Raw genomic sequence first — 15,653 nt, 5'->3', positions numbered from 1 at the left:
TATGGGTGTCAACAAATAATTGTGCATTGAGCTACAGTGACACCTGATGGTTGAGAGTAGTTTTTCGATTTTGAAAAAACTGTTGCCTGAACTCTGGTCTTTGGCAAACCAAGCCTCTTTCCTCTTTATGAAATGCAGCCAAAAAGCAACAAAAGAATTACTGTGAAATTTTATGACATATTGAAAAGGTGAGTTTACTTAGTCAACACCACTAGTATGGTTGGCCATGTAGCATGCTCTATACATACTGATTCTTGCTGAATGAGAGCCAAATTTTCATTTACCGTAATTCTTATGAATTCGTTTTTTCTTCTTCTTCTTTTTTGAGTGACTGGCCATACAAAGTCTGTCATTGGTGGATGTGTTCTCTGTGTGTATAAGTTCATGTTCTTTGCCACCGCAGAGAGGACTGTTCACTGTCATTCCCTTCACACTCGTTTTGTAGCTCTTTGTGAGGCCACAGGACAGACTAGGTCTTTGAAGTGATCTGGGTTAAATATGCCCCCTTTCTTTTCCTCAGGGGAAGAAAGCAGAAATATCTTACTCTGGCTTTAGTGCTGAAATCAGTGTACCAGAGAACGTTGACCTTAATGTCATTTATTTTACTTTTTGGGCTTTGTTGGGTTTTTTTCCTTTTCTTTGACTGTTCTCCATTTTACTGTTACCAAAACAGTACTGTTCTGGTGCTGACCATGCCTGAACTCCTGTGCTGGGCAAGGAGGACCGTTTAGAAACTTTATTTAGTTGACTAATCTCAGTAGGCTCCCTGTAGAAGAGAGAAATCCCTCCAGGGAGTGATGTGAGCTTTGTTAGCTCCCCAGCGAATTCAGAGAGACTAAACGGCTAAATTAGCTGCTCTCCACTGCTTCTGGTGGGCTGGGGTCCTCCTGGCTCCCAGAGCTGCTGCGGTATGCTCCCACTGGGCTGGTAGTGGAGGGTCCCATAGTCTTCTCTGCTGCGCTGTGTGTTGCTTGCTTTCCACAAGGCCTCTCAAGAAGACACAGGGCATGGCTAAAGTTCAGGCCAGGTCAGCTCACGCAGCTTCCTCACAAGTGTTCGTATTCCCACCACCTTTCTGCTCCTTCAAAGAGGTCAGAAGCCACCCGTGATGCTCTGGCCACCTGCTGAGAAACTGGCCTTCCCCTCTCCGAGAGTGAAATCTGCACAGGCCACTTGATAAAAGTTGCTTTCCCTACCAGTACTGAAGATGGGTTACCCATACAGGTTTACTGACCCTCCTTCCCTCCTCGCTGTTGGAGATTCCTGCATTCAGTTGATTAAAAGGCTGCTGTGACCCTCTTCTTCCCTCATGTTCTCTGCTGTGAAAGCCCCAAGGACGTGAAGGAAGCCGGTGCAGCCACAACAGATATTGTTCCAGAATAAATTCATCTCATACATATGAATGCAGAGTCACCAAGAGTGAAATTTGTGTGGACAACACCTCCAAAGGACTCTTGCTTACTGAAAGGCAAGTAAGAGCTCCTTTGTGTGATAACTGTGGAACCGAGCTTTTAAAAGCTTGACCTTTTGGTCTGTTTACTCTGTACTCTCAAAAAAGGAGTTTTCGTTCTCAGGCGAAAACTGCTCTGAGAATGGAGTTGGGGATGCTGATGGCAGCTCGTCTAATTCTGTTCTTGTTGTAGAAGGGTGATAGAAAGTCATTAAGCTCAAAGTTTATGGTAGGAAGAATATTGCTATGGCAACAATATTATTTTTCTGAAGAAAAGTATGCATAATCAAATGTGGCTCATTGGATGAGAAGTGAAAATTAGTATGAATTTATTTGTCTGGAATGTTGATTAGTTTAACAGCTGGAGCCAAATTCACGCTGTTTCAACCAATGCTGAAATCATACAGCTCCATCCTGCCTGAGATTGGATGTACCAGGGATCAGAGAGATCTGGTTAGGCATGGAGGGTCCGGGAAGGGATGAGCCAGCAGGAGTGAAGAGTAAACTTCCAGTGGGGTGGGAGGATCAGGCAGAGTACCAGCAGATGCAGGAGGGAGTTATATGAGAGCAGCAGATCAGAGCAATATGACAGTTACTTCAAAAATAGCCCTATCACGTGCCTGTTCCTGGAATTATTTTTCTAGGTATACCAGCTTTTACAGTCATGGTCTAATTTGCCTCTTTGGAGTTACTTGAAATGAGACTGTCTTCCTGTTGAAGTGAGAAAGCAAACTAAAAGGTTGGGGGGGAAGGCGAGGAAAGACTTGGGGGCTGTAGCCCTTCAAAGAAAGCTACTCTGTGTCTAAGAAGACGATCCTGCAGGCAGTCTGAAATACCACAGCTTTTGTTTTCAAGTTCCAGAATACACAGTAATGTTGATATACAATTATGCAGCATCTCAAGTGGTCCCATCACATCCCTCACAGATGGAGAGTAATTCAGCATACTGCTACTTCAAACTGTCATGAGTGCTGTTTATGGCTAAGCTCTTCTTTATATATTTTTTTAGCAAAAAAAGATGCTTAAAATCAACCAGAATTAAAGCAGAACAAACAGCAGCGTGGGGAGGACTGTTCATTTTAGAGAAGGATTTTGCAATTTTTCTGGATCCCACTTGCTTTTAACGCTGTGCAATGCTTTGCATCTGTGTTTGCAGATTCTCACCAACCCAAAACATCACTTTGTCGACAGCTCCTTGTACAAAGATGTTATCTTAGTAGCCTGGGATCCTGCCCCCTACTCTGCAAATCTGAACGTGGTAAGATGTCTGCTTGGACCTTTCTTCCCAATCAGTCTGAAAGCACTGGAGAAAATGAATGTATTTAGTGCTGCAGTCTCCTGGTTCTCACTTGTCACAATGAACCCCAAAGTCTGTCTTTATCTAAGGAGTGGGGAATGCTATTTTTGCATGAATCGGTCAAAATTGGTTTATTGGTCAAAAGTTTCTTAGTAGCCAGCACTTGTACTGGAATGGACGGCTCTGAGATGCTAGGGTAGGTAGACGATGGGGTTTTTTTTGATAAAATATTGCTATTTACACATAACAGTGACTTTTCTGTGTGTTTGCCAAGACGGCAACGTTGCTAGATTTCAGGAGGAGGTTTTATCAGGAAAGGTGAAGAATTGCATCTGTTTTTTCCCACCTTCCCCTCTGCCATCCCAGACAAAATACAACACCTTAATGAAAATCTCTCTTGGCGCCATCCCCATTTCTCAGGCCTCCTCCCCACCAGTCTTCCCTTTGTGTCCACTCCCCCACAGCCATCTGTGCCCCGCTGTCCGCCCCCTCACTGAGAGCAGCAGACGTCCATCTGGTTGTCACTGGGGGAGTCTCTGCTTTGGCTGGTGCTGCAGCTCCAATGGAACCAGTTGATCTGATGGTTCTTGGCAGGGGGAGCTCGGAGCTGAGCAGGCTGCAAAGTAGAAAGTAAACCTTCATCTGCTGAACTCCCTTAGCAACAGATGCCGGAGGCTCCTGCCTCCTACGCAGGCTGCCGTCAGCCTGCTTCACGTGCTGCTGCTGCCTCCATCAGTGACAGGGACACTCTCAGAGGAAGGTTCACCCCCCACGCCCGAATCTTGTGTCAAGGCTCTTTGAACCCCTTGTTTAACGCGGGCCTGTGAGGGGGAGATGAGGTTGGCTTGTCCCACTGCTTATTGGGAGTCTCTGTGTGGAGAAAGGAAACAGAATAGCCCAGAGTGAGGACTGGCTTTCCAGGAGAAGCATCCACCAGTGCAGGCTGCCTTGCTACCTTTGCTTCTGTTCTGAAGAACCCAAATGAAGCTAGTTCACATTATTGTGCATGTAGTGTTCAAAACACATTTGATACTGTAAGATTAAAAAAAGCCTTACTTTTTTCCTCCCAGTGGTATAAGAAGCCAGACTACAATCTGTTCACTCCCTACGTACAGCATCGGAGGAAGAATCCAAACCAGCCATTTTACATTCTCCATCCAAAGTTTATATGGCAGCTCTGGGACATCATTCAGGAGAACACTAAAGAGAAGATACAGCCCAATCCTCCTTCTTCAGGTTTTATTGGTAGGTGTATCAAAGATGGGCCCAGTAGACATGTTAGATTAAAAAAAAATTAAAAATTGTAAATGTGTACATTGCGTGAGGATCAAGTCCGTACACATGTACTCTTTGTTCTTGGTGCCTTATACAGAAACAATGACTAGCTAAAACACACAGTTTGAGAACTAGAAAATAATTGGGTGAATTTAATGTTCTGCTGTTTTGCCTTTCACATCCATAGTATGCATACCATATTTATAAAACATATACATATCTGTGAGAAATTTGTATTATTCCATATTAATTTATCTGTTGAGAACCTACTCAATTCTGAAGTTCTTTGTTGGGATCATAGAGCAGAGACGCATCAGACAACAAGTGAAAGCATATGGCAGATCATACAGAGAGGATGAAATCACTGACAGGCCAAGCTGTATTCCCTCCACAGGTCAAGGAATGGGATTTCCCATGCCCTGTCACGGCTTGCAGTGCTCAGTCTGAAAGTGCCCAAAGCATCCCTCTTCTTCTTACACTTGAAGGAATACAGTTCACTGTATTTTTTGGTCCTTCCTTAGGATTTCTTGGGGGATAATTTGGCACTGTGCCCACAGTTCATACAGCATAATGACTTATCTGATGCATAGCAGGTCCTGATCGTGAATGTCTAAAGGATGCAAGTAGTCAGAGTAGCAAGGCTGAGTCAGGGTCTTCCTTGCTCATGCTTCTAGAGACGCAGAGGGCAGTAGAGCTCCAAATACCACCTTCTGCTTCGGAAGCTCCATCCTTTCCTCCTTGACATTGTGATATTGATCTATGTATTTGCTGCAGTCAGAAAATGTTCTTTTTATTTTCCATCTGAATCTGAAAGCGAAGATACCTGAGATTGCATCCAACATGGGAAAACCAGTTCTGAGCACTTACCTTGGGCTCTGTATACAGTAGTGGCATCCCAGGATATTGTGGAGCCCACCAGAGGCCTTAAGGAGGGTGCTGAAGTTCTCAGAGAGATGACATAAAGGTGCCTGGGAGATGCCCATCTATGACCTGAGTGGGTTGTGCTTACCTGGAGCATGAGTGGAAAGAAGAGGAGGAGGAGTGTGTTGGGAGGATGGCTTGGCAGTTGGTTTCTTCTTGAAGTGAGATTTTTGGAACCTGCTTGTAAAAATTCATAAGGAGAAGTCTGCTCATGTGGAATGATCTCACCAGCAGCATTCACATTTTGCAAAAGCATTTCTTGGAGTAATGAAACTGTTGACAAAAATAGATTAACAGCTGCTGATCATAAGAATAATGAAGAGGATCATTGTGCTGTCAATCGGTACTTCCACCATATATAAAAGAAAGACATCAAAAGCCTTCTTTGAAGAAATGGAGTTAATTTCACTGTGAGAATAGAACAGTAATCTTCAACCCCAAATCTAAATGTTCCTGACAAAAAATAACCTTCAAGCAGAGAATGCTTTGAAAATATTAATCATTAAACAAGCAAAAACATTAACAACGAAGGCAGATCTGTGTGTACAGATGAAATTTGCCTCCTTCACGTGTACTGGGAATTCTTTTCCAAAGGAGATGCTTAGACATTTTGGTAATGCTATTATTAGCTTTAAGAAAACAAGGCAGTAAGACAAGCTTATTGGGAGTCATATCCACCTCATTTGATAACTAGCTACTGTTCTTGTAGATGTATTTTAAATATTTTATTAGGGAAAGGCTTCCTATTTTAGTAACCTTATTGAATGGATGTCTATGCATTGCATATGTAACATAATACAAACTGGGAGACAGCACAGAAACGCAACTGCATCTTGTCAAAGGTGGACATAAAGGGCAAGATAAAGCATAAAAAATACAATACAGCTTGGTAGAAATCTGAAAAGTCATGTTGGTCTTCAGATCAGGTATCTTTCAACAACTCCTGCAGCAAACATCCAGTTGGAACTGAAGCTGGCAGACACAACTGAGTGCACCTGTATGAAAGGTGTATCCTGAACGTTTCTGATTCTTACAAAATTTCTACCTGATTCTTATAAAATCTATAAAATTATTTCCTATAAAATAATAGAAAGAATAGGTAAATTATGACCATCTTAAAATATGAGTGTCTTAATTACAAAAAGATACGTGAAAATGGTTTATTAAATGGCCACACTGCTAATACCATTGTGCTCAAAACAGCTATATGAAGGAAGATAGGCTGTTGTTAAATAGAGGATATGAATTTTCACAGGCAGAGGAACCTGTATCCCTGAATCTAAGCTCTTTACAGCATGGACCATAGTGATTCTAATCACTTTATTAGAATAATGTGTTGTAAGTCTGTGTGCAATGCTCTGCAATCAGAACAAATACAGACTGCGCAAGGATCTGGTTTGTCCATATTTACAGCGGCAGAAAGTCAGGCAGCCCTCTGTGAGCTGTGGTTACTTGTGGAGGAAGAGCAGCAGTTCCTCACATCGCTGTTGCTGCCAGTAACATGGAAAATGAAAAAAAAGTGGTTCTGGGTCAAGTGAAGCACTTTTGTTTCAAGCTTTTTAACCCTCTTTAGCCCCAGTTGGGGACAAAATTGGACAAATGTATAAATTAAAACATGGAAACATCAGACTATTTCCTTTCAGGAATGTCAGGAATGTTTTAGGGTGGTCTTAGAGTGTTTCTTCAGTAATTACATTTTCACCTGACAATTGTATCTATTTCTGCTGCTTAGCACTATTTATAAGAAACTGAGTCTTCCCGAAGGGAGGATGCTTGGTGGAATGCGTTCTTACGGTGTTCTTCTGCGGCAGTGAGTCACCATCCTTCAGCAGTGATTGATGTCAGGAGAATCTTTTAACATTGTTAATAGCTGTATTAAAGTACTTAAGTCACAATATTATTAAGTCTCTTGGAAAAGAGGCCAGTGGGTCATTTGTGGGGAAGAGGTAGTCTCTTGCATGCTGTGACTTCAGGGGAATGAGAGATTGAGAAGAGGTAGGATCTTTTTTCCCTGGTTTCTCCACTGCGTGGGAGCTAGGGAGAAGAACATTTTTTGTGCTTCCTTTGGGGTATGGGATGCCCTGTCTCAGGTCCTTCCTGGAGCCACTGGTTCCCCAAAACCCTACGTACATTAGGTCTGAGCCGGCAGGTTGCTGAGGAGAGGCGATCGCACTGCAATAGCTGGTGGTTTGGGTGAGGGAAGCGTAGCGCATGTCCCAGCTGTAGAGGAGGGGAGAGGAGAGGATGGGGAGAGAAGTGTGGCATAGAGCAGGATTGATTGTACTCTACAGGTTACGTACAAAATAAGGCACAAGTCTAGAATGCTTTAGTAATACCGCATTTTGTGTACATTCACTTACTGTTTTAAGCCTTTTAAATATGTCACTGCTTCCAGCCACTTCTGAAATGGTAGCATACAACACACTACGGAGGTCTAAAACCAGGTGAGATGAATATTGCCCAACACAGATCAGCTTCCTCCAAGAACAAAGTTTCTCCATTCCTCTCCATCAGGTTCTAATCTGTAGATGTTCCTGTCTTTGGTTTTCTTCTAAACAGGGTGTCAGCTCGCGGCAGCCCATCCATCACCGGTGCCAGGCTGCACCTCAACAACGCTACAAGCAGACGCACATCTGACTGCAGTCTTTTCCGCTAATTTTGTTATTACTTTAACATTGTTTTCTACCCAGCCTAGTGATGGGTGTAAATACAGGACATCGTTGAAAGTAGGGTGAACTCATTGCCTGTCAAATCGCGGCCCGTATTGTTAGGTGTTAGTTCTGGGGGTATATCATGTCTAGGAAGGATTAACTTGGCACAGACAAGTCACTCTTTAGTGTGGTGGTTTTTAGCTATGAATAATGACCAAGAAAACACAGAGGCTGTTTTTTTGTGGAGAAAGGTTCACCAGCGTAAACCAAAGCTTTTATTTTAATCTGGGAGTCTTTTTTGGCTTGTTTTCTGAGACAGTGATGTGGGCTTTCCCTGGCTTGTAACTGCCTTATGTGGCATGTCATAGCTTAGCTAATGTCACTCCTCATTATAAATTATTTACTCTTTGTCTCCCTAATCTAATCCTTAGATGAGCTTTGAGAACCCATTCTTGCATATTTTTGCATCATTTTTGCAGCTGCCACCTTCGTGCTTTTAAACAAAACTCTGCACAGTATTCTCATCATCTTGCATTAGCATTAGGCTATTGCCATGGTGGCTTTTTGCAGTTCAATTTGTTGGTTCACATTTGGCTGAAAATTGGGTTTGTTAAATGAGTATTGATATGTTTGTATCTCGTCTTGGACTTTGATCTACTCCATTTTTCTCAGAAGAAATGTAAGCATCCAACCACCAAATCTGGGATTTGGATTCCACTGGCAAATCCTAAATTAACAATTGAAAAAAGTCACTCTTACTAGGGAAGGATTTGCCCTGTCTTTAGGCAGCAGAAGTAAGTGTAACCTGTTCACTTCCTATTAATACATTTTTCACTGTGAAATATGAACTCAGTCTTCCTCCCCTCTTTCTGAACGTATCAAAGCTCAGTTTTTAATTGAGGCTGATGGTGTATAAATCGGCAGTCTCTATTTTTACCATTGTGTAAAAACAGAAAACTGTTCGTATACCCTCCTTGGTAGCTTATGTAAACAACCTAGTTCTGACCTTATATTTTTGTCATCTGAAGACCAAGACTAAAACTGCTTCTTTGAGTTTCTCAAGACAGCATTCTGTGTGCATTGGATGGGATGGTACATCAGCATTCAGAAAGTTTGGGGGCTTTTTAATAATGTCTAGATTATATACGGGCTTTTCTATGAAGATTTTGCTCCTGTCTGTTGTTTACTAACTGGATTTGCTATGAATTACTGCTTACTGTAGTCCATCAGTACACTTTGCTAGCTTACCTCTTCAGAGGTGATTTTACTTGAAATTCACATTTATATACCCTTATATACCCAGCAGCTTTTGTCTTTTTAAAAACCTAGTTGAAAACTCTGATTGTGGGTTTGTTTTTTTTTTACTCCCAAATCAAAACATGGTCTGTGTAGATTTTTACATTTTAGATTGTCTGTGTGGGTGGTAGTCTTTACTATGTGTTGTAGCTTTTAGCATAACATATGAACCACTGAACGCAAAATGATAACTAAGCCCAGATTACTTTATTGTTGGGAGAGAGAAAAGCTTGTTTGAGGCTTTACAGTTGACATTACAGATATAACAGTTATGCGTCATTAATAGTTGATAACATTATTTTAATCTTCATTTGCATGCATCGAGACAATAGTACAAGCAAGACTATCATTACACTGCAACATTAGCAGATCATTGTATGACTAAGAACTTAAATTTAAAATGGCTTCAGAGAGCATGTTGAATAGAAGAATGCAGCTGATCTCCAGCTCTGCTTAGAAAAAATACACTTGCGTGAACTGAAAGAAACAATTCGACATATTAAGAGTTGCCTTTATTACTGTTACTTACTCAGCTGTTTGCCAGCAGTTGGTGAAGGAACAGAATAGTGCTTACTGTTTCCAGCTCAGTTTTGTTCAAGTATTATCACGCAAATAAATAATACCTCCAAATACCTAAGCTTTAAATTCTTCTTATTCTAATAAAAAGCACTCTGAAATTTGAGCATCTTCTACTTCCTGAAATACAGAGATAAAAGAGCAAACTCTCCTCTCACAGCACCCCAAATCACATAAAAAAATCTTTACTATTCTAGTGTATCACCCAAATTTGAATAATACATTTAAAATTATTATATGATATTACTGGTCAGCATTTTCCAGTCTACGCTCATATTACAGAATATATTATTGTGATTAATGTTCGGCTTTTTGCATTCAGCATTAAGTGATAAATATGTCATTTTCTAGGTCTACTATATAATGTGAGTATACATCAAAGACGACAAATACTGCGCAACTTACTAAGCTTAGGCACAGCGCCATTTAGTGACAATTAAATACCTTAATAAATGTTTGGTTTTCTGTAAATTTAGGTAGTGTTTTCTTGTGGTTAGTATTTGTCATAGTTCATGAACTAAACAGAGGTAAAAGAACCCTTTTTAAGAAACATAGTACTTTAAAAAGCCAGAGCCATTTTTACTATATGTTCCAAAGAATAACTGAGGGACATTTGGCCCAATTTCAAAGAGTGACAAATTTTCCTGTGGTACCTGAAATCCAATCAAGAGAGGACAAATAGAGACTATAGAAGTAGACTAACATACAGAAAACTAAATGTTTTACGTTTATTTGTAATGCTTTCAAGTGCACGAATTATCAAACATAAACTTACTGGTGTGTCTAGCTAAATTCTTTTCTGTAACTAAATTTGTGGTGTGTGTGAAATGAGACACATGATGAGTATAATAATCAGATTATGTGTATTTAAATGTTTTCAGCATCTCTTACATTTTGTTAAAATCATGCTGAGTTCTTGCTGAATGTTTGAATTACACTTATTCTAGATGTCTTCGTACAGCATCTGTTGTATTCAGGTATATTAAACTATATTTTATTTACAAACTAGAGAACATTCTTTTTAAATTAGTGTGCTAATCACAAAGCCTAATTGTACTGTACAAAAGATGCATGTTAGAAATTCAAAACCTCTTGAGTCATTAAAATTGCCAAGAACAAATTGAAAAACATTTTCTCCTTTTGATTAGAATCCATAGTATATGTTCATTTGTATAAACTATCCATGCAAGGAATTAATCTTAATTTAATTCTGGTTTAAATGTTTTCAGCGCAGATTGTAAAAGCTCAGGAGTTTGTTTGTGCCAATTGGACTAAGTTTAAACCATATCCAACACTTCCTGACACCGTAGATATCTGCCAAATAGGAAAAAAAAGTAACACATCTTTCTGAGGATTTTGAAATACTAATATATAATATTTTGAAATACATAATACTTTATTAGAACCTAACACTGTACTGTTGTAACAAACTTGCAGGTTGACTGTTTCTCTGACAGCCGCATCATTTTTTTGGAGTAAGATATCTTAAAATATTTTAGAAAGAATATTCTATGCTCACAATCCTTTTTTTTTTGTCCAGTACGGTATTCAGGAACATTGTCATTCAACTATAAAAGATTCATAAAGCACACCTTTGAATGATCTACTATAAAACAACTTTTCTCCACACAGCCAGAATTATTTTGCATTTTTCTATTTTCCATTTTTCCAATGGGACTTTTGAAAATCCAGCAAGGGCATTAGAATTAGAGTGGCCTATACAGAAATATTTTCAGTTGTTATTTTGAATGTATGGTTGCACCAATTATGCACCAAAGCTAAAATCATGCCAGATATCCTGACTTTTTCCTTACTATGAAATGTAAATTGGATATTTAAGATCTAGAAGTTTTAAAGCTTAAGCATCAGATCTGGAAGAGACCAGGTCTGATGGTCATTTTCACACCTGCTTGCTGGTTTCAGAGTCATGCCTACAATATTATTTTTGCATACTCCAGTAAACCTCTGAAAAGGTTCAACAGCTCCATTTCCATCCTTGGAGAACTGGGCTGGACAGGACCCCAAGCAACCTGATCTAACTTCAAAGTTGTCCCTGCTCCGAGGGGACCCTGAACTGCTCGCACCGTTCCCACCAGAACCTTCCACAAATCTCATGGCAATGTCATCACTCAGACTGGCAATATTTCTGCTGGTTTGTACTGGAGCTTAACAAGTTCTTGACAAAATCCTCTAGGCATGCTAGTAATACTGCTATTACTAGATTAATCCAATTAATCTAGTTAACCTAGTTTTTACTGAGCTTTTTTAGGGCCCACTGATGAAAAGCAGACATTGCATTGTGCCCCATGGACTTCTCTCGGCATTCATTCTAAGGAGTACTTCACCCTCTTTTATGTTTGCATGCTATAGATAGCCTATAGGCTTTCCCTTTCAGGTTTTACTTTTTCTTGAGTTGTGCATGTCCTCTGGCTTTCCCTAAATACTTTGTAATTCTCTGCTTTCATTCCTATTCCCGTACCTTAATCCTTATGAGTGTAAAAAAAGCCATCTCCTCTCAGCTTAATCCTTGCACATAAAATTGATTTCTATTTATGGTCCATGGCTAGGTCAGTCAGAGAGCAGGACTCATGCCACCTAGCTTTAGATGTCTCCGGCGCAGGTCTGTATTTGTGTTAGTCAGCCTCAGACTTATTAGAGCAAAAAATAGGCACCTCTTAAATACGGCTATGAGACCTGTGTTCCCCTCTACATGTGAAATTTTCATCCCACACTGGGAGTGCAGGTAGAACTCATGCACTACAGGTATCCACGCTGCCACGCAGGCTTCCCCTACAGTCAACAGAAAGAAACGGAATTTCTGGGGCATGACTTGTATGATCCATTTTTAAATGTTCTCTCTGGGATGAGTAGATATGCATTGCTTCCTAAAAGTGCCCACTTTCTTCTACAGACAGCAAAGGAGCCTGTGATACCTATCTCAGGTGTGGGTAACTGCACCAGTGGGCACATTTGGTCAGATGAATCACACTTTGTTTTCATTTCTTCTCACAGTGCTCCCGGAAAGCCAATTACATTATTTTTTCACGAAGCTCCAAAAGCTTCTGACCTAGGAGAGTGGCGGAGAAGGTGCTTGGTAACAAGAGCCGGACTCTTATTTTCAGTTTCTGCCTAGTCACTGGAACAACACAGGGAACAATTCATCCCATCCTAAAGTAGACATCTGAAATAAGTCAGATGAATTGTGCCCTAGAAATGCCTGTCTCCTGCGTTATCTGTAAAGAGTGCTTTAGACCAGCTAGGTCAGAGATGGGCATGAACATCTCAGTGAGATTAATTCTGTCCAGACTGTAAGATGTTGGGACAACGACTATCTCATCATGCTCATTAATGTCTTCTTAGGTCGTGTGTAAGCCAGTCTGTGCTGTTTTATATGTAGTAATTCTGCATTGACTGAAAACTAGCTTAAGGACTGTGAGCAAAGACAAATATTGAAATGTATCATATGGAAATTCTTCACCCTACAGGCTATCAAACAATTTGGTTTTCATTCATACTGATGCTGATGATCATAGCGGAGTGATGAGATATGAAACGAACTTGCAGATAATACTGAATCGGGCAGTGATGTGAAAAGTACACGGATGAAAGAAGTAAGTAGGTAGGCATGTACTCTGGGCAACAGAGGGAAAGGAAGTAAACTTGGAAACTACAGGTTAATACGTGTGGGAGGAAATGCAAAGAGATTCAGCCACAGAAGAGAAACCTAGGAAGCGATAATACAGAAAGAGATGTGTAAAGATAACAAATGGGATAACAAATGAGAAGTGAGGTAGGACTTCACAAGCAAGACTGGCAAGCAAAACAGGTTAACAGAAGGAAGGTCAAGTCAGCAAGCAGTCAGGTACATACCTCTTCTTTATCTTTGTGATTGCATCCGAAACATAAAAGTTCAAATGTAAAAAATATTTTGGGGATCATGTAAGCGCCAAAAAGCTATTAGTAATTTCAAAAAAATTACAAGATCACTGAAGGTAACTGGGGGAGAGAAGGGAAGATGGGGAAACTGAGTTGTGAGGTGGATGAAAACATAGACAGCTTGGCACACTTATACCTGCTGGATACAGATGTCAGTAACTCACTGCAATGTTGTTAACACCAAGCAAAAAGAGAAACTGCATTAGAGTGGTACTAAAAAACATGGGCTGGAACATGAGACCCATGGCCTGGGGAGCCCTGTTGGCAGCCCTGTTTTAGGGACCAAAAGAAAACAAGCCCAGACATGGCATTAGAAAGTAAAGAGAATAAAAACTGAATATATCCTAGTACACGGACTGGTGTAAATGTCCTCATGGTTTAAACTGCTGCTGTTCTTTTAAAGATGGTTGATTCATGGTTTTTGTGAACTTAAATTTCAGTAATGGCTCTACAACACTGGGGCTGTTCCCTGTGGAGGGGGGTTCACACCTTCTAAGGCACAGGACAGAACTGAACCATTTTTTCCCTATTTTAGTGAGGACTCTGTTTATACAAAGAAAACAGCTGCTTTTCCAAAAAGACCATTTTGGGTTTGGGGTTTTTTTTTGCCTTCCCTCCCTTCCGTCTTTAATATAGTGCTACCCCACCTTTTGTTTTTGAACGAAACAGCGTGAGCAGATCATTCCAAGGGAGAATTTGGGGGCTGTGACAGCTAAGTGGAAGGGCCTACCTCCTCGGGTTCATGTAGATCGAGTGTGTAATCCTGCATGCCCTGGGATCTCGCCCATAGGTGGTTGGGGTGGGAGTGCTGGTCCATTGCACTGCACCATTGGTCTCTTTGGCTGGGGGTCTGTGGTGTTAGAGGTGCTAAAAGAGAAAAAGTCTGGCACTGACCACTGTTTTTCCCCAGAGTAGGGTTTGGGCATTTGACATGTGCACCAGATCTGGAACTCTCAGGAGTGCTCCCATTTCCACCAGTTCAGATAAGCCTCTATAGCCCAGGGACACCTCTGTGTGTGGTAATCTCTACTCATTGTCTTAGGTCATCTTTCAGTTTGTTGACCCTAGACTTCAACACAAAGATGTGCTGTAAATTAGCTGTTACCACTCAGAAACTAGCCTGTCGAGTCACTGCCTTTCCTCCCTCAAAACATCGTTGTCCAGCATAAGCAAAAACTTGAATGAACTGTCAGAAATTATGGTTATTTATGAGCAACTTAATCTGAAATCCCAAGAAAGGACTGGATGGAACAAGGCAGGAAAGGCAAGGAGCTAAACTAGGTAGCCCAGCGTGCCTTTTAGATTGATTCTAGAGGACATTGATCCACAGATCACTAAGAACTAAAACTCTACCACTTCTAAGTGCTCCATTAACTAATTTACAGGAAAGTCAATGATATTGCTTAAAATTTTGTCATTATTGAACCATACCTGCAGGGATGTGGCCATCCTTAGTGTTATTAAGGAAATTATAAGACAGTCTCAATTTTTGTTCTTGGCAGTTTTCCTATCCCACAAATGGCAACTTCCTTTATTAATTTTAAGGTTAGCTGGGTAATGCGGCAGTGAAATGAAACACACTCTCGTTAAGGCTTGTACTTTCCGTCAGAGCTAATTTTCCTAAGACATTGGTGGTACAGCTTTTGAAACTGGCTCCAGGCTTGGCTCTGGGGGAGAAGTCATTTTACTGTCTGTTTCTGGACGTGGTTTGTTACTGCAAGCGTTTCCAGCATCCATCCTCTGATTGAGCTGGATAACGGTTACCTTGGAGTGGCAGGTGGGCTCTCCATCAGTGGAGGAAGGAGGTTGGCAGTGGAAAAGCTGACGAAAGCATTTGTAAAACTGAAACAACAAACAAACAAACAATTCTAGACATAGTTGCTAGGCAGGCTACAATTCAGGACATCTCCCTAACAGTTTGGAGGCAAGGAAGTATGGTTTCTTAAGCTTGTACTTTTTGCTCAAATAGGGATTAAATATTTTTTTGCTGTAAATCCACGTTTCTTCCTGCTTAAGACTAAAGTTCACTTAAAATTTTGGACTTTTCCTTTGAAATTGATATGCTTAGCTTTTCTGAGACCATAGACTCTGTAGAGTGTAAAGCTGTAGAACAATCCAAAACATTTTCAGAACCTTTCATTTATGATAACAGAAGATTTAATCACAGAAGTAATTGTTTTTCAGTTACTTCACACATCAGGCAGGGAAAAAATAATTTTGATAATCTAATGATACACAGCAGGGAGAACAT

At 40.6% G+C, this 15,653-nt stretch overlaps 2 protein-coding genes across 2 annotated transcripts in view; one reads left to right on the top strand and one right to left on the bottom strand.

Annotated features, from left to right (window-relative positions):
• ST6GAL2 (ST6 beta-galactoside alpha-2,6-sialyltransferase 2) overlaps positions 1 to 15,653 on the top strand; it is a 47,694-nt gene that overhangs the window by 29,528 nt on the left and 2,513 nt on the right. The window contains exons 4-5 of the mRNA XM_075138053.1: positions 2,607 to 2,708; positions 3,818 to 3,992. Coding sequence (XP_074994154.1) covers positions 2,607 to 2,708; positions 3,818 to 3,992 — 277 coding nt within the window. The remainder of the gene's footprint in view (positions 1 to 2,606; positions 2,709 to 3,817; positions 3,993 to 15,653) is intronic.
• Positions 15,023 to 15,653, bottom strand: part of LOC142075952 (pinopsin-like) — an 84,762-nt gene continuing 84,131 nt past the window's right edge. Inside the window, exon 4 of the mRNA XM_075138187.1 lies at positions 15,023 to 15,244. Coding sequence (XP_074994288.1) covers positions 15,023 to 15,244 — 222 coding nt within the window. The remainder of the gene's footprint in view (positions 15,245 to 15,653) is intronic.

This window comes from Calonectris borealis, chromosome 1 (assembly GCF_964195595.1).
Source record: "Calonectris borealis chromosome 1, bCalBor7.hap1.2, whole genome shotgun sequence".
NCBI lineage: Eukaryota > Metazoa > Chordata > Aves > Procellariiformes > Procellariidae > Calonectris > Calonectris borealis.
This window is presented reverse-complemented; position numbering and strand designations above follow the sequence as displayed.